Consider the following 23,718-nt stretch of genomic DNA (forward strand, 5'->3'; position numbering starts at 1 on the left):
TTGGCCCACATCCCTCGAAACCTTTCATACCTATGTGACTGTTCTGATTTTTTGTACATGTTGTAATTGTACCTGCATCTATCAAATCCTGTCAGTTCATTCCACATGCTGTGTGAAAATGTTGCCCCCCCCCCCCACCAGTCCCTTTTAAATCATTCTTCTCAGCCCATCTTTCATTGCTGATTGCCCTGACTTATTAAGGTGTGTTTGAACTAGAGTGGCCGCTGACAAAGGTCATACCACAAATGGCCATGACTTCATCAAAGGTTCCCCATTCAGAAGCCTGAATTGAGCCTAATCTAAATAATTTTTAAAAATGCATATTTCAAGAAAGTAAAGAAGAATCACAGGTCCCTGCAAGTCATTTACTGAATCAAAGCAGTCAAAATGAGGTACACTTACTCAGGCCTGCAATGATTTGTATTTTAATGACCCCAAAATTACCAGACATTTACATTATAGAGCACATATGGAATACACATACAAATCCAATAATGGACTGGGGACAGAATAGCTGAAATCCAGACTGCCCAGTTCAAAAATGGACAATTGGCCATCCTCGATTGAAAAAGACATTTGATGCTCATTGGGAGACTTTCTGGAACACATTGTTCAGACTTCATCAACACTTTTCGGTCATTTATTCTGGAATTTCTCTGAGAAATTCAGCAAAAGAGAGACATGCGAATGTACTTTATTGGAGACCTCACAGGAATCATGAGGAGAAAGGAAGTGATTGTCATGGCTGTCATTGGTCTGCGGTGGGAACAGGATGATGAGTTGACGGTGGGTAGGAGAAAAGAGAGATTGATAGAGGCCTCTGGATTCATTCAGATGCTGCATGCTCCAGCAACTGGCAATTGTGGGAAACTAGTGTTACTATCAGCAACCGTGCCAGAAAGTCAAGCTTAGGGTCTGGAGGAACAGGAGAAGGAAGATGACAAGGAGGTGATTCAGTTGGAAGTGAAAGAAAAGTGGTACCAGGAGATGCTGGCCTGCACTTAAGAAAATAGCATTTAGCAGTAGGCATATACCCACATGTCCTTTAAATATCTTACATGTTTCAATGGGATCACCTCTCATTGCCCCTGGGAGAGACACTTACCACCATTGAATTGACTGCCCATTTTGACAGGGATCCTACACCATCAAACTTCAGACCACCTTTGTCCTCTCATGACTTTTAATGAGTTTATCATCTACTGTCAATCCTTTCAACATCCAACTCAAAGGAAACAATGAAAAAGCTCATTAATTCAATCTATCACAATTGCCATAGTCAGACTTTAGAGCAGTGGAAATGTTATGAAATAGAAAGAGGCCATTCAGCCCCTTGTCCCTGTGCCAGGCTTTATTGAAAGTAAAAAGGAAAACTAGTCATGCTGGTACTTACTCTTCATAACTTCTTAATCCTGAATCAAAGCTTCTCTCTGCCCTGCTGTTCCAAAAACAGAAAAAACCCTTTATATTTGATCCTCACAGCTGAAATGTTGTAGTTCCAGTAGCACCCTTCATGTAACAGAGTGACCAGAACTGTGAGCTGTACTCTACTGAGTTGAGTTAATTCCTGTTCTACACAGTTGAGCTTAAGCTCCCCACTCTTATAGTCTGCGCCCCAACTCATAAAGGAAAGCATCCCACATGCTTTGTTAATGAACTGCCCTTCTACTTTCAAGGACCTGTGGACATATATTCCAAAGTGTCTCTGATTCTGGTTACATGTGGACCATGGGTGAGGTTCCCCAATTTATCCCTGTTCCAGATGGGGTATCCCAAACCGTTACATTTCCAATGAGGAGGGATGACTTGCCTCCCCTTCTTTGTTCATCTTACCCAGACCCCCACCTTCCATCCCCTCACTTGTTCACAGAAAATTTACTTTCAAAATGAATCTCTTCTCTTGTGGATACCTTTCTCCTGACTCAAATGAACTTATCTTCTAAAGGATGAAGGTTCTAGGCCCGAAACGTCAGCTTTTGTGCTCCTGAGATGCTGCTTGGCCTGCTGTGTTCATCCAGCTTCACACTTCATTATCACATCTCTTAAAGGAGCCAATTTCACTAGGTTTCCTTCAAAAAGTGAATTTATTAACTGTTAAATGCAAGAAAACTTGGTATTCAACACACAGTCACACTGATTAAAAATAAGAGGTGAATTCAAAAAGATAAATGTTTTTAAGAAAAACAGAAACATGCATTAGCCTGTGGTTTGTTCACTGTGGATAGTTGAAACATGCATTAGCATGTGGATAGTTGAATGTCGTGGCAGTTGCATCGAGGTTACTAGGAACATTGACATTGGGACTTCAGTAACCGACTTCCTAATTCTTAATTTTGCAGACTGGTTGAGATTCTGTCGTTCTTATTCCTTTCAACCCCAGTTGGATTCCAGCATTCAGGATGCAAGAATACAGTTCTTCTGTTCATAAAATGTGAGGCTGGATGAACACAGCAGGCCCAGCAGCATCTCAGGAGCACAAAAGCTGACGTTTCGGGCCTAGACCCTTTTGTTTGGTTTCCTATTGTCTGGTTACCAGCTAGCGGACTTCAAGCGTGTGGAGTGAAAGAGTCCCTTTAGTTGCCACACAGGCGTAACAAGAGGATAGCGATTTGATTGTGACATTGACAGAACACTAACACTCAAACACAGGCTAGTACACACCTGTACCTTAACCAACTGGCATCCTCCAGTAGCTTTGTGTCAGGCATTTTAACCCTTGTTGTTGTATGTTCTTCATAGAGGAAGGAAAACACAAAATGTTTCTGTGGTTCGGGACATAATCCAGAGGGACAGGCTTGCTGTGGAGCAGGAGTTCAGCAGTATCTTAATCAGCCTATCTTTGTAGTCACAAGAATCACATTCCAAGATAATAAAATGTGAGGCTGGATGAACACAGCAGGCCAAGCAGCATCTCAGGAGCACAAAAGTTGACGTTTCAGGCCTAGACCCTTCATCAGAGAGGGGGATGGGGTGAGGGCTCTGGAATAAATAGAGAGAGAGGGGGAGGCGGACCGAAAATGGAGAGAAAAGAAGATAGGTGGAGAGAATATAGGCAGGGAGGTAGGGAGGGGATTGGTCAGTCCAGGGAAGACGGACAGATCAAGGAGGTGGGATGAGGTTAGTAGGTAGGAGATGGAGGTGCGGCTTGGGGTGGGAGGAAGGGATGGGTGAGAGGAAGAACAGCTTAGGGAGGCAGAGACAGGTTGGACTTGTTTTGGGATGCAGTGGGTGGAGGGGAAGAGCTGGGCTGGTTGTGTGGTGCAGTGGGGGGAGGGAATGAACTGGGCTGGTTTTGGGATGCAGCGGGGGAAGGGGAGATTTTGAAGCTGGTGAAGTCCAGCTCCGGTCTGCCTCCCCCTCGCTCCCTATTTATTCCAGAACCCTCACCCCATCCCCCTCTCTGATGAAGGGTCTAGGCCCGAAACGTCAGCTTTTGTGCTCCTGAGACGCTGCTTGGCCTGCTGTGTTCATCCAGCCTCACATTTTATTATCTTGGATTCTCCAGCATCTGCAGTTCCCATTATCTCTGACAGAATCACATTCCAGTCCGTTTAGACTTGGTTCTTCCCTCTTTGAAGTGTTGCTGTTCAATGTTCCTTCCGCATCTTTCGGTGCGACATTCCATGTGTCTCTCTCTTCCTCTCTCTCTCCCTCTGTCTCTCCAGACACCCGCTTCTTCAGCCATCTTTTTAAAAACTGCTTTTTGGAATTACAGGTTAAAACTGTCCTTGGTACTTTCGGTTTCTAACTGGTGGTCACGACACTTTCTCCGCACGGCGAATGTAATAAAATTTATTCTCATTTCAGTACAAAAGGTGAAAAAGAATCAAATAATGAAACAACACACTGACTCACACACACATTTGATTTGATTGATTGATTATTGTCACGTGTACCGAAATACAGTGAAAAGCTTTGTTTACGAATGGTACAGGCAGATTGCAGCAAGCAAAGGATATACAGATCAAAAAGGCTCACAGGTTACGTTGCAGATTACATTATTTGAGGCTAGAGTCCGTTCAACACTCTGATAACAGCTGGAAGGAAGCTGTTCCTGAACCTGCTCATGCATGTGTTCAGGTTTCTGTATCTTCTGCCTGATAAAAGTGTTTGTAGGAGATCATTACTAGGGTGTGATGGGTCTTTGATGTTGTTGGGCGCCTTTCTGCAGCAGCGAGCCGTGTAAATAGAGTGCATGGATGGAAGATTGGCTTCTGTGATGGTCTGAGCTGTATACACCACCTTCTGTAGTTTCCTACAGTCCTGGGCACAGCAGTTGCCACACCAGGCTTCTATGCACCCAGACAGAATGCTTTCAATGGTGCATCTGTAAAAGTTGGTGAGGGACCTTTTGGACAGGCCAAATTTCCTGAGCCGCCTGAGGAAGAAGAGGTGCTGTTGTTCCTGTTGCATCTATGCAGGAAGTCTAGGACAGGTCATCAGTGATCATCACTCCAAGGAACTTGATGCTGTTCACCCTCTCAACCTCAGTTCCACTGAAGAAGATCGGGGCGTGTTCCCCTCATTTCTGAAGTTGATTATCAGTTCTTTAGTTTTGCTGACGTTTGAGAGACAGTTTGTTCTCATTGCACCACATCACCACACCCCCTATTTTCCTTCTGTAGTTTGACTCGTTGTTGTTAGATATCCATCCCACTGTGGTGGTGTCATCAGCAAAGTTGTAGATGGTGTTCGTATGGAATTTGCCAACGCAGTGTTAAGTGTACAGGGAGTACAGTGTGGACTGAGGTGTTGAAGTCAGAGCTGTTGTCAATGAGTAGGAGTTTAGCGTAGGTGTCTTTGTTGTCTAGATGTTCCAGCAATGACGTAGACACACACATTAATTCCCTTAACCTCGGCCAATGTTTTCCGTTTTAATTGGGTCTCTCCAAGTTCTCGACAGGATTTCTGCAATTGCTTTTGATCTTCTAGCAATGTGGGTGACTTTTAGGTGATGCAGTTAAAGAAATAAACTTCAACAAAATTACTTGGCATCCTTGGCCTTAAACTTAACAGAAGTTACCAGGTTGTATTTAGAATGGACTGTGGTCTCTCTGTACCCATTTTGGACAAACATCTCACTGTTTTTGAGAGCCAGTAAAAAATGATTTGTTTCCTTCTCCACCATTAATATTTGTCTCTGATGCTTGTTTCAGTTTTTTTGGAGAAGGGTCTGAATGGTCTGTCTCTTCTTGATTCACCTTCCTGAAGAAGATCAATATCCACCCCAATGTCACTTGCATTGATGGTTATTTTAACTGCCTGCTCAAAATTTGGAGTTGCAAGCATAGGCTCACTTCAGCTCTCCAAAAGCAGATTGGCATTTCTTAATTCATATTACCTTTCCTTTTTGACTGTGTTAAGTCTGTCAGCTACTGTGCTGAAACTTGAGACAAAACTTAAGTAAAAGCCCCACATTCCAAAGGGTCAGGTGATTTCCCTTTCTTTGTGGGAATAGGGAACTTGCAGCCCCAAGTTGTACTCATTCTTGATCCAGTGTGTGCCCTAGATAGGTCATTGGGCTTCAGTGAACTTGTTCCTTTTCACGCTGGCTACTAGGCCAAGTGACCGTATTTTCTAGTTGCTCTGAGTGCATTTCCCAGTGTATGTTAAGTGTATGGCACAATTAGGTAAACTGGCCAGTATCTGCTCAGTCACCCTTTGAAAGGTGACTGGGGCATTTTCAGAGTTCAATTGTCATGAATCGACACTGCAGGGAAGGAATGGGGGACATGGGCTACATCTGGCATTTCAGTGGTAGTATAAACGTGTGTTGTAATAAATCTGTGTCATTTCCTCGCTTTTATATTCAATTTCCCAGCATGATCAACATTCAGTAAATAAACAAAGTGACTCTTTGACACTTCGAGAGGGCTTGTGGGAATCAGGGCAGTACTGCCGTTCCTGTGAAAGCGAGAGGGTGCAGTGGCTCTGTGAGAGCAGGTGTGAGCACTGAGGAACATGTTTCTCATACTATAATGAAAAAAACCAGTGAAAATATGGGACAAAGAAGGGCCCAGCTGTATAAAACCACTGGATACAGGATGAATGCCTCAAATATGGGACAGTCCTGCAAAATCAAAAAGAGTTGGTCTTCCTGTTATGTACAAAGGTTAGATTGTCATTAGGTTTTGTTATGATCAGGAAACTGCAAAAATGAAAATACTTGTTCCCATAGAGCAGTCCTCATCCACATGGAAATCCAAGACACTAAAGGTCCCTCATATAATGTAATGGGACAACTACCTGAGAGACCTGGGGAGAGTTCCTCTGTGAAGTAAATTTGGAAGATTAAGAGTCCTCCAGAAAAAGTAATGCATCAACTACTGTGTTCAGAAAGAACAATATTGTCCATAAAGGTCTTCCTGGAGATACAAGATCCTCCAGCAGAGTAACAATTTAGTCAAAACCAAAATCAAAACCTACAGTCCTTAAGCATAAGATCTACAAAAATTCCTAGTCTGAACAGAATGCAGTCTAGAAGAACTATTAAACTTTCTGAATTTCTAAAAGTCAAAAGTTTTGGAAACTTGGAGTAGTGAGAAATGCAAATTTAATTAAATGCCAAATGTACAAGGGTGAACTATGGGGAGAAGGAAAATTTGGGGGTAGATCTTGTGTAAGGTAATGTTCCTAAAAGAGTTAATATTTCCCAAAGGATTGATGTTGGAGACTGCATCACACTCAACTCAATCCAATGATGTCATACAGTTTTGAGTGGGGAAATGGGGAATCTCAGTCAAGTTCCTCGCTAGTGGCTCTTGATTGGCTACTTTGTCCTCTTGTGGCAAAATAGTATTGCCCCTACCTCTGGAGCAGGAGGTCTGGGTTCAAATCCCTCGTGCTCCAGAGTTGTGTGATGGCTTCACTGCACAGGTTGTTTCGGAGAAAAATGAGACGGTGTAACTTGTACCTATCGCAACCATACAATAAGTTACACTCGTCAAGATAACAAAGTGTGGAGCTGGATGAACACAGCAGGCCAAGCAGCATCTCAGGAGCACAAAAGCTGATGTTTCGGGCCTAGACCCTTCAGAGAGGGAGATGGGGAGAGGGTTCTGGAATAAATAGGGAGAGAGGGGGAGGCGGACCGAATTTGGAGAGAAAAGAAGATAGGTGGAGAGGAGAGTATAGGTGGGGAGGTAGGGAGGGGATAGGTCAGTCCAGGGAAGACGGACAGGTCAAGGAGGTGGGATGGGGTTAGTAGGCAGGAAATGGAGGTGCGGCTTGAGGTGGGAAGAAGGGATGGGTGAGAGGAAAAACAGGTTAGGGAGGCAGAGACAGGTTGGGCTGGTTTTGGGATGCAGTGGGGGGAGGGGACAAGCTGGGCTGGTTTTGGGATGCGGTGGGGTAAGGGGAGATTTTGAAGCTGGTGAAGTCCACATTGATACCTTCGGGCTGCAGGGTTCCCAAGCGGAATATGAGTTACTCGTCAAGAGAATTGCCTCTTTAGACTCCCCGTAAATGGTTCAACCTCTCCCACTGTTAACCAAATAAGTCCTTAGACTCAGTTGGCAAAGGAAAATTGTGACAGTACTCTGCCTCAGCCAGAATTTAGAAGTAATCGCTTCTGTGGCACATATACCAAGCTTGGCCTGACACCTTAAGCTGAAACTCTGTTAATAAGGGTAGGACAGTTGCTGCAGTCCTGGTCAATTGTTCTTCAACTGACACTACCAAGAGCCAGAAAACCGGCTGCTGTCTTCGTTCAGCTAACAGTGACCACAATTTAAAAGTAGTCCATTAACTGTGAAGGACTAGAGACAACTTCCACACTGTAGGGATTGTATGAGAAAATACATGCTGGGTAAATGTGAGTTGACACAACCCGAGAATGCGTAATTTGCTGAATAAAGATAAATTCTCTCCTTATTTGGACATGCATTCAAAGATTCAGGTTCTCCATCCTTCCAAACTGTTGCTTCCATTGGGCTCCCTGAAAACCATTCCAGCATTTGCATTAAAAGGTAATTTTTAAAGTTTTCATCAAGATACCGCTTAGTATTCTCAGAGGTAATGATCTGAATGCCTGCCCATTTAGAACTTTAAATCCTTTTCAATTATTACAATAAAACAAAACATAAAAGAAAACACCGACACAAAGTTCAGAATGAATGATACATGAACATTTATTTAATGTTTCTTTTTAACTAAAATTGATCAGTGAAGACATTTGCAGACAGGTTACAGGCAGATCTTGAAACAGCTTGTTTGTGATCCTTGCTAGGGGTGCGAGATTATTCCACAAATCAACAGTTGTAAATGCTGTAGCCAAGCTAGAAACAGTAGGCTGCATAATAATTTAGTATTTGAGAAATAGTAAAAATATTTTCATATATAAAATCATTTGATTCTGTTGGCAGATGTACATGGCTTTTAGTACAACAGTTGGATGGATCATTTCAGTTGACCTAATCAAAACTTGCAAATCTCAGAAATTGTAGCAGAGGCCTTCTGACTCTGGACTATAAATGAGTAAAGCAATTTAGCCTGTGCTGTAATTTTTCAGCTTGCTAAGGATAGTTAGCTCACACTGGAAGTTTTACTGACACTAATTCTTGAAGCAGCAATATTAATAGATACAATATTACTTTCGGCATTAGTCATCTTCTTATTTAAATGACAATGTTGTTGTTGTGACTTATATGACTAAATTAATGAGACACTTTACATCATTATTGTGTAAAGCTAAGTTTGCAACTTAACACAGGAATACAAATAATAGGATTTTATCTGCAGACACACATCAGTATGTCACAGCAAATCGTTTCTGAGATTGCAAGTCTCCAGTGCTTAAAATGGGAACAGCTAGCTTATGACTCAAGTTGTACTGTACATGTTGGGAACGACAAAAATGGGGTTTATTCCAACCCAGTGTGCTCTTGCCCAGATAAACAGTGCAATGACCAGATATTAATTCCTTCAGTTCTCGCTGCAGATATTCAAGGAGATTTCAGTTATTAACCAGTTAACAGTGTGTGCTGGCATGTGATGATTGCTGTCTGATCCTGTTGAGTTCTGTGATTTTTTTTCATATGGCAGTTACTATGGAAAAAGTTATGTCCTATTTGCTTCGCGAAGTGAAGGTCTCTGCATTAAGATAAGCTCCTGCTTCGAGTAAGCCATGTTCCACGATATTAACTTTTCTGGAATGAGCAGCACTGAGACCCAGCAATCGCTTCCCTCCAAGATGGGTATTTTAAAAATAGACAAATGCAGTCAAATTATTGAATCACAAGATTATCTTTTCTTTTCAACTGAAAGCGGAAAGATGGCACTGTTTCCAGGTTCAGGTTCACTGTTATCCTTAAATAGACCATTAAATGAACATTTTCACATCCATTAGTCTTCAACCATCATACCAACAAAAGCATCATAAACTGATTAGAAAGCAGATTAAAAGAAAATAATCTTAAGCAGTGTAAATTGTATAATTAAAACTGAGAATACATGAAAGATTGGCAACCATCATCTTTCTTTAAGAAATTAACATGTGTTAGATTTACAGCTTCAGATAATAAACTCTGATAAGGCCCAGAGAGTTCATCTGCTATTAGCAGCTTTCCAGGGATGAAACAAGCTTTTCTGAGATCAAACACATGAGGTTATTTTTCATGAGATTAATTTTTCATGACAGATAGCTCAACTAGGTTTAAGATTGAATTTGTTCTTTGAATGGCCTACAAATAAAAACAGGCACATATATGACGCTTAAGTGGGCTAATGTTGTACCCTGTTTGTCTACTCAAATTCTAGATTAAACATAAGATACAAGATAAACAATCCGTGTTATTGAATGCAAGACACGTTGGACACACAGCATCAAATTTGACAGTCATGCCATGTCCTAGAGGAGCCCTAAGTTTAAGATGCACACTTAGTAAACATCGTGGGTGGAGTATGAAGCAGCTGTATGCATCATAACTCATGTTCTTGCATTCAGTAGCTGCAGCTACAAAGATAGGTGAAGAGACTTAGCTGAACTGAAATCCTGTTACATGACATATTTCAATTACCATCTAGTTCGAGTTAGGATCTTCTAGTCAATTTTGGTCCATTTATTTTGAACATGTCCTTGGTGATTCTGTATTACTCAAGGCACTTTTCCTAACTGAGAACATGATTACATTTGAATCATTCATATCAACAATTGTTCAATGCAGACACACTTCCTGTTTTTGTGTGCAAATTTTAATTATTCACAGAAAGTTAAAATTATGTTGGCAGACTTATGATTATTAATTAATTCAAAATCTGGGGAGCAAAAATATTTTAGCTTTTTAAACAGAGAATCATTAAACCAACAAAATGATCATTGTGATCCATTTGTTTTAAATGATTCCTGAAAATGCTCCTGCTGATTTTTCTTTATATTTTGGAGGTAGTAAAATTAACTTTGAGAATCAACACTAAGGCCTGATTTGTTGTTAATGCACCAGCAATGGGATCTGCAGTGGAATACTTAAATAACTGCTATATCTCCAAGTTCAATAAAAAGAATGTTCATAATTCATAAATTGAACATGTAGGAATATTTAGTGTAAGTTGATTTTAAATATTTAAACTTGTATGATTTTTCCATCGATTTACATGAAATTGTTTAAGTTTAAAGGTGAGATTTAACAGTAAAAATGAGGAGGACAGGATGGCCCTTTAACATTCAAAGTTATCAGACCAGTTTCTCCCTGTGATAAAAACAAAAGGGGAGCTTTAACATCTGCTAGCAGCAGAAGTTACAACTGGATTTATAGAAAGTTTAAATTATGACTTGTGAGTCATGGTTTGGAATGGTGTTTCTGTGGTAGAGCCAAATAATGACTTTTTTTAATTGCTTGGTAATAATAGAATGTCCATGAGATTGCAGTTGTACTCAAATATAACATGCTCTCTCATACATGTGGCACTCTCACATGTACAATGATTCCCTTGTCTATTTCCTTACAGAACTCTTAAAATAAACTAATAATATTTATCGTACCATGTGTCAATTTGGGGAAGGAATGCAGGTTTATCTTCTTTCGAACAAACATGTAAATGTTCTGATGGGAAAGTTAATTTCTTTCCTAACACTTAAAGTGAATGCTTCACGCAAGTAGATCTGATTTCAGTCACCCATGTTCCTCTTTGACCATTGGGTTTGCGAAGTTGGGAGGCATAATATAGACACTGCATTCACTCCTCTCACCTGAATCAATAGGTAAAGGTCATCTGTTGATCTCTGAAAATGTGTCTAGGACAAAATGAACTGGAAAAGTCTTAAGGGTGCCAGAATTTTTTTTTGAAAACAACACAATCACTGAAATGATTTGAATCTTCGCTGGGATTTTGACATTTTCTGTCAGATTTTAAATCATTCATTGCTGTACAGCATTCCTAATTAGCATTTCTAAAATGGCCTGTCAGTGTTGCTAAAAATGAATAATGTCAATAAGGTGACTTTATGTTAAAGGGATCATCTTCATCGAAACAATGCTTGATAAATGTTCCTGGCAGTTTGATGAACATAATGTGAGGGTATAATTTTCAAAAGGTAATGCTGCACCCCAAAACTTTTCATGAATGATCTGAGTATTAAATCATTACAACTTCAATCATTTAATTTCTTGGTTTAACGCCCTTCAAGGCTTTTCACTCACCTCCCCCTCGCAAAACTATAATTAAAATCTTCTGTAATGCCTACTTAAAACTCTTTTCTCAATAAATTCAATTTTCAACAATAAAAGGCCGACATTTTTTTTTAAATCCGAGTCAAGAAAATAAAGTACTAAGTTTTATTTTCAAGTCTTAAAGTGGCAGAAGTTGCATAAATGCAAGTTATGAATGCTACTGCAACAGAAAGGTACTCAAGTAACTTAAGCTACTGCAGTCATTCTATTAGGTAAAGACAACATTTTAGTATCAACAGATGTTTCTGGCTTTATGGGACAGGATCTATACTGAGGAACTCTGTCACTGAGAACTACAGATATAGTGCTAGCTAGTTCAGGGGTTGCTGAGTTTGTGTTCACTTCAGCTGGCAGTACAGTACCATTAGAAGTAGAATCTGTTAGCAACGGTTTGTGTACATCATGACTTGAGACCTGATGTCGAGACTTGTTATGTTGATTTTGGTTCTTATAGCCATCGTGGAGACGTCCCTTTCGGCTCCTGTTTCTGCAATCATCTGATTTTCCAGGAGGCTGATTTTCGTTGAGCCTGAGGCCTTGCTCTCGGGAATTGAATCCTCGCCTTTGACCAGATGGACCATAACGTTGATAGTTCTACAAGAAAGGATGCAAGAATTTACCAGCAGCAGCAATCACTTGCCAATAAACGTGATTGTGCACCGAGGAAATCCATGTCATCTGTCATTAAAAAAAACAAATATTATGCTTGATTTAAAATAAGAGCAGCGTTTTAATTTGCATGGCAAAGATGAAAGAGTAGAGGCATAGAACATAGAACATTACAGCACAGCACAGGCCCTTCGATCCTCGATGTTGCGCCGACCTGTGAAACCAAACTAAAGCCCATCTAGCCTTGCCAAAGTCGAGCTGCAAGGGAGGATTACAGACAGAATGAGCGGGCATGCGTGTTGAGGGCACTTTTGCCCAGAGACAGTCTTTTGATTAGCTTTTCAATTGGGGCCAGTTGTTGCATTTGGTTCCTAAAACATTGCAAAATGTAAAAATGTGTCAGCTTTCCTTTTAACGTGCACAGCAAACAAACAATCATTTGTCATTGTGAAAGTTTTCTCAAGTACCCATGAAGTGTAATATGCTGGAGTTTTAAAATAACTTTTTCTACTTTCACAAAGCATCAGGCCCTCTACTTCTTCTCTGGTCACTACATCCTGCTTATGAAATCTCATGGTTTAAAGATTAGTGAACAAGAGGCCAGGATTCAGCCACTGCCATCGTTAACCTCGCTGAATGTCAGGATCAAATATGAAAAGTGCTGGAGAAATTCAGCAGGACAAGCAGTATCTGTACAGGGAGAAACAGAATTAATGCTTCCAGTCCAGTGAGCCTTCATCAGAACATTAACTCCATTTCTCTCTCTACTGATGCTGCCAGAGATACTGAGTTTCTCCAGCACTTTCTGATTTTGATTCAGATTACCAGCATCCACAGTTCTGTGTCTTATTTGGATGTCAGGACTATGGCAGGACCTTTGTATTATTCCTTTCTAATTATTATAATGTCTGGAGTTGATAATTATAGAACCTTTTACTCACGTTCACCATTTGCTGCTGCAGAGCAATCATAGAATTTGTATTATTATAATTTTTATTTAGAAAAAATACAAATGATTAATGAAAAAGAAAGGAAAAAGCTTAGTATTCTGGGAAGCAAGACCAAATGAGCTAAAGCACCTCTAAATGTGAATCTGCCTGGATGGCATAAAATTATTTTTCTCTCATGGTCCTCAAGTTAGAAAGGCTTATAAATTCAGATGTGTAAGAGTGCTCCCAATTGAAATAAATATTAGGCTGCTTGTGTTAGTAAATGACAGGCCTAACTTTGAACTCATGCTCGACGACAATATTGATTTGCTGTTAGGTTGCGCTCAGGAAAAACAAGCCTACATGCAGCCTGATTTAGCAAGAACTGCACATGCTGGAGTCAGAGACAACACAGTATGGAGCTGAAGGAGCACAATGCCGTGTCCCTCCAGCTCCACACTGTGTTGAATCGGACTCCAGCAGCTACAGTTCTTGCTTTCTCTGTGTGATTTATAACCCCACTGCAAAGCCTCTTCCAAGGATATCTACCTTGAAGAAGTTGTCCTCCTCCCTCTGGAAAGACCTCAGTGGATCTGTCTTCCACTGCACCCCTCTGGTAATCCCCTCTGCCTTGAAACTGTTTGACAACAGGCTTTATCAAGGCTGGTACGATGTTACCTGCCCTGCTGTGTTCCTCCAGCTCCACTCTGTGGTGTCTCTACATGCATCCTAATAGGCAGCCCCTCTGCTGCAAATAGACATGAAGACTTATTGAGAAATACTCACTTAAACCTAGAAAAGGAGTGCGAATGTCTTCTCCCACAGGAATTATCAACGTGATTTTCTGACTTAGTTTACATTTCCTGCCCGGCCTGTTTGCCCTTGCTTCCTGATCGTAGGTTCCTTTTCATTCACGTGAGGTTCTGTGAGGCACAAGGCACTGCCTGATCTTCCATTCTGCCATGTTTGGAAGGCACCCAATAAGCTCAGATGCTGTGTGACTCAGTGAAAGTGAGATCCAAAACCAAGGGATCTTGGACAGCCACAGTTCAGGTGCTGTAATAGATCCCTACAACACTGTATGTGCCCAAGCTACCAGGCTAGTAATGGTAGGTGCTCTCTGATCCAACAACACACTTCTTCTCCATTTCAGTATAATATGACTTAGGTTACCTGCGTAATGTCCAAGCATCAACCTGTCGGTAATTGAGATGGCTAATTTAATGCTGAGCCATAAGTGAGAGGAAGCTGTGATCCTAGGAAAAAATATTTAATTTAAATCAAATTGGTCACAAGATATCCTTTCAGCATTCTGACAGAAAGTTTTCGTCTCATCATCATGGGTGGGAATCAAATTCAATTTCTAAATGCTATTTGCGTATTATTTGTGCTTAAAAGTATGCTGGTGCTGCGTATTAATGGAGCATTCAGCCACTATAAGCCGAAATGGATGAAAACGAGTTGTTGAGTGATGAGGTGTATACTAGCAACGTATGACTCTATAAATCAATGTAAATGTGTGCAAGGATGGGCTTTGTTTCAATCCTTCATCAGCAAACTGTAAGGGGTTGAATGCTAAAGGCTGACATGCCAAATCACCATGGCATCCATCATCTTTGAAGTCACTATAACAGCATTTCCACATCTGGTAGAAACAAAAGACAGTTTTAATGTGCCAATCTTACCGGTCTGTCTGCAGGTGCCTTCTGAATGCTAGAATTGTCCCTGGAATTCACTGCTTTAGAACTAACTGACGATAACGCAGCAAGCAAAGATGGCCCTGAAGGAACATTATTAGAACTGCCTTGAGGATTCAGATGAGCTGGACTCAATGAGGAGGTGCGCTGTGGTCTTGTAGAGTAGTTATTCTTTGGATGTGATACTGCACAGAAAAAAGACATTTGCAACAAAATTGCTGTAATCATCTGTTTTTGAGCACGAATGACTTATCTCAAAAATCCCTTATAAGGATACCATTCAGTTTTTTAACAATTGGAATTTGGTAACTTTGTTCAAAGTGGATGAATATTTTCCAAGTTCAATTTTGAAGTAAAAGTCAGATTTACATTTGGAATAATTAGTTTTTGAGCAAGTTGAAGTCAAGTTTGGGCTGACCCAGTTCTCAGGAGTCTCGGTGACAGCTGGCTTGGTGAGGTCTCGTGAGGACTCATAATGGCAGGCGCATCGTAAAGACATGTTGGCACTAAAGAGTGGCACCTCATGTTGCGGCGTGAAGCGAAGGGGACTTGTGGCAGGCCATCAGACTCATGGCCCACGGTGGAGCACTTCACAAGAAGGACTGTAAAGTTCTTTATTTTTTTGCCCTTGTGTTCAATACTTATGTTTATTCTTCTGTGTTTTAAGATGGCGCTGGAGAGTGGTGACACTGTCCTATGGTTTTCACTGTATTTTGTAACAAAATACACGTGACAGATGGATAGATAAGCTGGATAAAAAGGCCTGATGGTGCAGTTATCCATCAAATACATGAAATCCCTTGCCTAAATGAGTAGGTCAACAACAGGACAGGACATGAAGCTAAAAAGTGGCTTGCAGCAGATGAATATGAGAAAGGAGTTTTTAAGCTGCATGGTCAGTAAGGAGCACTGTCAGTGTAAAGGAGACTAAGGCCAACTGAGTATATCTGGGAATTTCATTCAAAGTGGGAATTCAATCCTTAGGTGCTCCAACTGAAGTTTCATGCAAAGTGTAAACTGTCCATATCTTCAGTGAGAACTGCAGTGGAGTAATGTCACACATTATTATGTGATGTGATTGCAGGAAAAGCAATAGTGAGTAGGATTAGTGACTATATTGAGTCTTTAAATTGGATTAGTTTGTGGTGAGGTCTCTAAAGTTTTATTTTGTTAAGTACAAGATCGATATTAGTGTAACAAAATTACAGTCACATTACAGGGCGTTGCACTGAATGATTTTAACTTCCCCTATATTGACTGGGACTCACTTAGGCCCAGGGGCTTGGATGAGGGAAGAATTTATAAGGTGTGCCCAGAGCAGTTTTGTGAAGAAATATGTAAAATGTGCAACTAGGGAAGGGGCTATACTCGACCCAGTGTTGGGGAGTGAGCTCAGTCCGGTGAGTGAAGTTTCAGTAGGGGAGCATTTCGACGACAGTAACCATGATTCCGTAAGTGTTAAGTTACTTATGGATAAGGATACAAGTAGTCCTCGGGTGAAAGGACTAAACTGGGGGGAGGTTAACTACCAAAATATTGGGCAGGAATTAGGGGATGTAGATTGGGGGTGGCTGTTTGAGGCTAAATCCTCGTTTGTCACAGGGGAATGTTTTAAAGACCAGTTGATCAGAGTTCAGGACCAGCTTATTCTTGTGAAAATGAAGAATAAGGATGGTAAGGTTTGGGAATCTTAGACAATAAGAGGATTTGAGAGCTTGGTCAAAAAGAAAAAGGAAGCATATGTAAGGTTTTGGAAATTGAAACACCAGACCCCTCGAAGAATAGTCAAAAAAAAAGTAGAAAAGAACTTAAAGAATTAGGGCTTAGGTGTCGAATTGGGGAGGCAAATTGATGGGCTAAATGGTCTACTTCTCTTCCTATCTTTTTCTCTACGCGGACTTTAATAGATTAAACATTCTACATATGAGCAGTTTACCATTTGTTCCTGCAATAGATCTGAAATAAAACATGTCTCCATAGTAATCCATTATTGCACACTAATTAAAGTACTGCAGAAATATACATAAGTTCCAATGCAGAAAATAGCCTATTTGATCAACCCAACCTAAATCAACTTGACTCTTTCATCGAACAAATGGCCCTAATCACATTTATCCACCTTTCTCCCCCTCACGCAACACAGGTGAAAATTGCCAGCCCAGATATCTTAAAACTGTGTTGCATGTATTTTCAAAAAGACCTCTGAGTCAGCTAGATTCCTTGAAAATCTTGCATGATAATCTTGTGTCTATCCCTCAGTGTTGCATTGTTCACTGGATGCAATCTGCCAGCTACTTTCTCCAAACCATCTCGTCAATAATTAAATACTTCATTCATCTCACTTGGCGTTGACATGTGCGCTTTCTCATGGCAGGCAATATACAAGTGAATTGTTACTAGCTCTAAGCCATAAAATGCATCCCTTAGTAAAGCTGAAGTCATCACAGTCCCAGAGGACCATAGCACTGGTCTCTCGTTAGAGAGAGAGAGAGATGACTGGAGGTGGTTTAATCCAAGGTTTCCCATACCTCAGTTGAAGGATGAGGTTGAAAAGGAAGAACCTTCATGATAACCTCAACAGCACACTATTCTGCTGAAAGCTTGTTAATTGTTTACAACAACAAAAACAAAGTTGCTGGAAAAGCTCAGCAGATCTGGCAGCATCTGTGAAGGAGAAAACAGAGTTAACATTTTGGGTCCGGTGACCCTTCCTCACAACCCTTAGGTTCTTTCATACGCAGTTCTTTCGGTTTTTATTTTGTTCATTGTTTATGTTGTTTAACTATTACATATTAGCTTCGCAGTTTATAATTCTTGTAATAAAGCCCAGAATTCCATTTGCGTTTACAGCCATATTAATCCAAGGTAATTTTATTAATGCCTCGTAGAACTCCACCCACCAAATTTCTCCATTGTTTCATAGCAAGGTTAATGACAATAGTCTAAATTACTCATTCACAGGAAACGTCATTTTCCATAATTCTTGCAATCAAATTGTCTTATCTGACCACAGATCATTTCCTTGCCTTCTCCAAACAGTTGAATCTGGGCTTGCAAACTGTCAATGTTACCAGTGAATCGCGCTGATCTCCCCAGGTCTTCATCATATTTGCGTTCACTTACAAATTGCTGTTTGGGACACATAGAACTTCAGTTAAAATCCAGGCAGCGTCATTTGCAATGTTCAAGAACAAAATTCAAAACACCTAAAAAGGTTATCTTTTAAACAAACTTGACAACATCATTTGCTCCCCTACAGCACTCCATTTTTTCCAAAACCAGTCTGACATCTTTACCCAGCCTGGCTTATGTAGAATCCTCACAGTGTGGAAATAGGCCATTTGGCTCAACAAGTCCACTCCAACCCTCTGAAGAGCATCCCACCCAGATCCATCCTTCTGCTCTATCCCTGTGACCCTGCATACCTAACCTACACATCCCTGAACACTGTGGGTAATTTAGCACAGTCAACCCACCTAATTTCCACATCCTTGCACTGTGGGAGGAAACCAAAGCATCCAGCAGAAACGCACACATACAGGGAATAACGTACAAACTCCGCACAGACAGTCACACAAGGCTGGAATCAAACCCGATCCCTGGCACTTTGAGGCAGCAGTGGTAACTACTGAGAAAACCATGCCACCCCCAAATATCTGTATAATATCCATTCCAAACCAATGTGCCTAACTCTTAAAAGCACTTGTAAAAGTCTTACAATCCACTCAGTTTTATTAAAGACAGGTCAACTCAGGACTGATAAATTCCATCCTTCCCGTCAATGCCCTTGTCCCAAGAATTAAAAACAAATTCAACGTGCCATATAATTCAGAGCTGTATAACAGAAAGAACTGTGTTTAAAAGTTGCATTGTGCTAATATCACCTTGTGTCAATAATATCTGTACATTGATATGTACAGCTTCTGGTGACTACACTGCAGTTTGTATTATTTTTATTCTTTCATAGGATGTGAGGGCCATTGGAATGACCAGCATTTATGGCCCATCACTATTTGCTCTTGAGAAGGTGGTGGGAAGCTGCTTTGTGGAACCAACACAGCTCATGTTGAGAAGGCACACCCTCAACACTGTTTAGACGAGAGTTCTATGATTTTGATGTAGCAAGAATGACATAATAGTGATATAATTCCATAACACTCCAATGCAGTGTGAAGTGGGGAGAAAATGGAAGTGATGGTATTCCCACGTGTCCGCTGCCCTTGTCCTTTTAGCAGTAAATATCGAGGTTTGGAAAGTACTGCTGAAGAAGCCTTCACGCGTGCTGCCACAGTGTTTCATAGTTTTGAATGGCAAATGAAGGAATGCATATTCAGCATAATCTGGAATTAAGCACTTGTGTAACCATTGTTGATTTTTGAAGGAACAGAACATGCCCAAGAATAGTCACAGAGGCTTCTGTGCAGACCGAGAGCAATTTAAATTGGAAAGTCACCAGTTTTGCTAAACTGAGCTACTCACAATTAAATCAGTGACATTCAATGAGAAATATTCTAAGAGGCGATAAAGAATATTCTGTTCAAATATTTTCCCAAAAGAAAGAAAAGAGTAAAACTTCCAAATCCAGTCCTAGATGTTCAAGGGACGTGGACATCACTGACACAATCAGCATTTGTTCCCCTTGGTGAACTGCCCTTGACAATCCAGTAGTGAGCTGCCTTCCAGAATTTGGACCCAATAATGACGTAGAAATAGAGATATAGTTGCAGGTCAGGGTGATGTGCTACTTGGGGGCGCGTTGCATGTCATGGTGTTCCCAGGCATAAATTAATCAAGAGGAATTTGTTGAGGGAAGGTCCTGTCTGATTAATTTGATTGAATAGTTTGTGAAAATAACATGGAATGTTAAGGTAAAGCGTTTGCTATGACCTGTCTGTATTTTAACAAGGCATTTGACAAACTCGACTGGAAGTGAAAAATTCATGGGAGAATGCCAAACTCAATTCTGCCTGCACGCAGAATTGTTCCAGTTGAAGAAAATAAAGGACTATTTGTGATTGGAATGTTATTTTCAGTGAGGTTCCGCAGGGCTCAGTGTCTCTAACTATTTATAACATTTAGCAGTGACTGAGACTTAGATTCAGGGGACATCATTAGAATTTTGCAGATAATACTAAAATTGTTTATGTAATCAAGAGTGGGGAAACAAGTCTTAGGCTTCAGGAAGATGTCAGTTGCCTGGCCAAGTGAGCTGAATAGTGGCAAAAGGAATTCCTTTAGAGATGTGCAAGATAATCCATTTGGGGATGTTAACTAATCAAGAGAATACACCATAAACAAGAGCCTATTGCGAAGAAACTGGGGAACAATCTATAAATCCTTAAAGGTAGTTGGCTAAAACAAATGTGTGTTCATTGCAGGTAGGGACAGGAGAATTTATGGTGGGGAATAGAGGAGTGGCAGAGAAGCTAAATGATGACTTTGAGTCTATTTTCACTGAGGATGATACCAGAAATCTTCCAGCACTAGAGTCATTCATGCTTATGTAAATCACTCAAGTTCTTCAATGATGGTTTCTCATGTTGTTCTACTGTAATCTTTGTTCAAAATCCTCCTTTTATTGAATATATGCAACAGAGACGGAGTTTGGGAACATGTAAGTAATCAGAGGCCATTGCTTCTTACAACATTGACAACAAAGCTCGTTTGGTGGGAAATAAATTGGCTCAAAATTGGTTGTGACCATGTATCGGCAAAAACAAACTCAATTAAGAACTGAGTTGTCAACATCTGTACAATAATTCATGCTGGAACACATGAACCATGGTTGGCTGTTGACGGGGTGGGGCGCGAGATGAGATGGTGGCTGGTAGTGGTGATCAGAATTTAAAACAAGTATAAAACAGCAATTGAAACACCAGAGTCATTTTTTAACTTTACTTCCACAGTGGGTATGAAGTGGGTGATAATCCATGGAGCCCATTTTTAGCTTCAGACCCGACTTGAATTCTGCTGCTCAAACCACGGGGCTGGTATAAAAGGTGTTCTACTGCAACTCACCTATTTCCGAGGCTGAAACTTGGCTGACCTTTACACAATTGGGCTGGAAGTTGAGGGATGGGATTGAGATGGGAATGCATGTGGGAGGGAAAGACGCTACTAGTTTGCCAGGAAATGGTGTGGACAGAGGGGAGCGTGAGTTATAAACAGTCCCAGAATAATATGTTTAGAATATGTGATTTTTAAAAAATTCATTCAGGGGATGAGGGTGTCACTGGCCCAGTTTTTATTGCCCATCCCTAATTGCCCAGAAACTAGTTAACAGACAACCAGATTGCTGTGCGTCTGCGAATCACATGTTGTCCAGTCTAAGTAAAGACAGCAGTTTCCTTCCCTAAAGGACATTAATGAACCAGACAGGTTTTTCTAAACAATCGGCAATGAATTCATGGTCATGCTTATTGAATTCAAATTCCACCATCTGCCATTGGGGGATTTGAAACTGGATCCCCAGAATGTTACCTAAATGTTTGGATTAAGATTCCTGCAATGAAAACATTAGGCCCTGCTAGTGGATGCTTCACTGTGCTGGTTAGGATGGTCATTGTCCATCCATTGATGCATGAGGATCGCTGCTCAAGTCCTACAAACCCCTGTAACACCATGATTTTCATACTTCTGCAGTCTCATCTTTGAATTGTGCGGGAATGTTAGGCACTCATTTAAAAGCTCTGAACATAAAAGGAGTGTCTCAGGTACCACCCACATTCTATTAATCAGTCAATTATTCTCACACGTGAAATCGGTGACCAACAGTTGGAAATTGCTTCCACCATTTCATTTCGCCATTATCAAACTGGGGCAGATTCCTGAATTCACTATTTCTGCTGTGCATGCCGCACCCAAAATCCTAAATTAATTGAGCTGCATACTAATTTGAGAACTGTTACCTTTGACAATATAAACAGGGCTTTGTTTAAGAAAAAAGATTAACATGGATGAGAAAATTCATTTGTTTTTCCATACTGAGGCGATCAACTTTTGCACAAGCTACTGTCTCTACTCAGCATTCCTCCCAGGTTGGGGTCATTATCCTGCCCAGAGTTCCTCTGAACCTGATCTCTCTAGTTCCTGCTCTGAAGTTTCCCAACAATATATCCTGATCTGCCAATTTTGCTCCTGACCATTTTCACAGCTTAAAAATTTTAGAGCAATGATGTGACCAGATATGGAGATACACCACATGACAGCTTGCCCCAAGAAGAACTGAAAAATATATCCTGTCAATACCAAACGTACAGAATTTCAGATAAGTTTGAGGAGTAAACTGGGTCCTGCAATGTTAACAGCAATAACTTGCCCAGGAATTGCACATGCACACACAGATGCACAAAAGAGCAATCACATCAAAGCACTCTGAAATATCGCTGGGATAGGGGTGGGGATGGAGTTTGGGGAAGAAATCTATCGAGCAGAATTAAGTTTTCACCCATTCAAATGATGAATTTAACTACATTTCAGGGAAGCATGTGCTTATTGCCCATCTTCGCAGAGGATCCTTCTGTCACTGACCTTAATCTCTGCTCTAAGTTCAGCAAGCTGGGTTTCGGACATCTGGATGGCCATATCTGTCAATCTCTTCAGCTCCTCAGCTCTCCTCTGTCTTGCATCCAGGATCTCCACTGAGAAACACAACACAACATTAATGCAGATCAGCATGGGCCCTTGAACTTTGAGCAGTATTTAATGTGGGGGACATGATTTACACTGTGTCTCTAGTACAAGCAGCCAGCAAGTGAGTGTATTCTGCCAGGATTTCAGTTGTCTATGTTCTTATTTAGACACAGGGGTCAGAATTCATAATCTGCCTTTGGCTGAGATGGTGGAAGTAGGCAGTGGCAAAATTTGTCAGTCACCTCATTGCCTGATTGCAGTATTGGATCAACGCTTCCATCGTAGGTTCATGGCTTCCTTATTTCAACAGCCTCGTGTTTGTTTTCTGCGTGATTGTTGGGCACCCGGTTAGAAACCGTGACCAAAGGAGTTTCCAGCATTCAGCAGGAGATGAGCAGCGTATATGAACCACTCGTGCTGTAAAGAGCTTTCTATTTCTGAAGGCCGTCCATCCCTCTTGGAGGGAAGCTGCAGTGATGGGCAGGATGCTGTTGCTGAATGCCATCGCTGCAGTTTTAAGCAAAAGAAATAGTATCCCAGAGCACAGAGAGGACTCCAGAGCCACAGATGTAATATTGTCAGGTTTGAATGGAAGTGCGAGAATGAAGTGTCACAGTTCTGTCGGGGACTAGGACTATTTGAAAAACCATCCTCAGGACAGATCTGAAGAAGGTGGCTAGGGAGCTCCATTCACAAAATCTGGAACTTAAGACCTGGCACAAATGCCACTTTCAGTTTAGCGATCTCAAACAAGTGGTTAAAGTCATCCTCCCTTATCTGCTGCTCCCCCACATTCCTTATCCACCATATCCTTATCACTCAAACATAAGCAGTTCCAGTACTCCGAACTCACAACTAAAAGATATTCCACATCACCATCACAGTTTTAACATACCTCCTGCTATTCAGCTGTGGGAGGATCAGCATGTGCACACACAGCACGACACAAACAGTGATCTTGGATCTCCATCCTGTGGGATGTGGCTGTGCACAAATGTAATCCCCAATACCAATTGTAGCTTGTGTGCACATCGAAGACCAAGTCCCCTCCCCTTCCTATGAGGATGCAGCAACACTCTTTACCAAATCCAAGGACTCAGTACGACCCTTTCAAAATCTCCCATAGGTTTTAGTCTGAGCAAAGAACTGCATAGGCCACGCCACAAGTGGCTGGAGGCACAGTGT

The 23,718-nt window shown here is 41.1% G+C and overlaps 1 protein-coding gene across 4 annotated transcripts in view; it reads right to left on the minus strand.

Annotated features, from left to right (window-relative positions):
• Positions 1-8,167: 8,167 nt before the first annotated feature.
• The window catches only part of LOC125454504 (spermatogenesis-associated serine-rich protein 2-like), a 146,058-nt gene continuing 130,507 nt past the window's right edge, over positions 8,168-23,718 (minus strand). For all 4 annotated transcript variants that reach the window (XM_048535369.2, XM_048535370.2, XM_048535371.2 and 1 more), the window contains exons 9-12: positions 22,432-22,541; positions 17,928-18,030; positions 14,890-15,086; positions 8,168-12,260 (exon numbers count right to left, since the gene is read on the minus strand). In XM_048535369.2, coding sequence (XP_048391326.2) covers positions 11,853-12,260; positions 14,890-15,086; positions 17,928-18,030; positions 22,432-22,541 — 818 coding nt within the window. In that variant the 3' untranslated portion in view covers positions 8,168-11,852. The remainder of the gene's footprint in view (positions 12,261-14,889; positions 15,087-17,927; positions 18,031-22,431; positions 22,542-23,718) is intronic.

Source organism: Stegostoma tigrinum, chromosome 7 (genome assembly GCF_030684315.1).
Source record: "Stegostoma tigrinum isolate sSteTig4 chromosome 7, sSteTig4.hap1, whole genome shotgun sequence".
Classification (NCBI taxonomy): domain Eukaryota; kingdom Metazoa; phylum Chordata; class Chondrichthyes; order Orectolobiformes; family Stegostomatidae; genus Stegostoma; species Stegostoma tigrinum.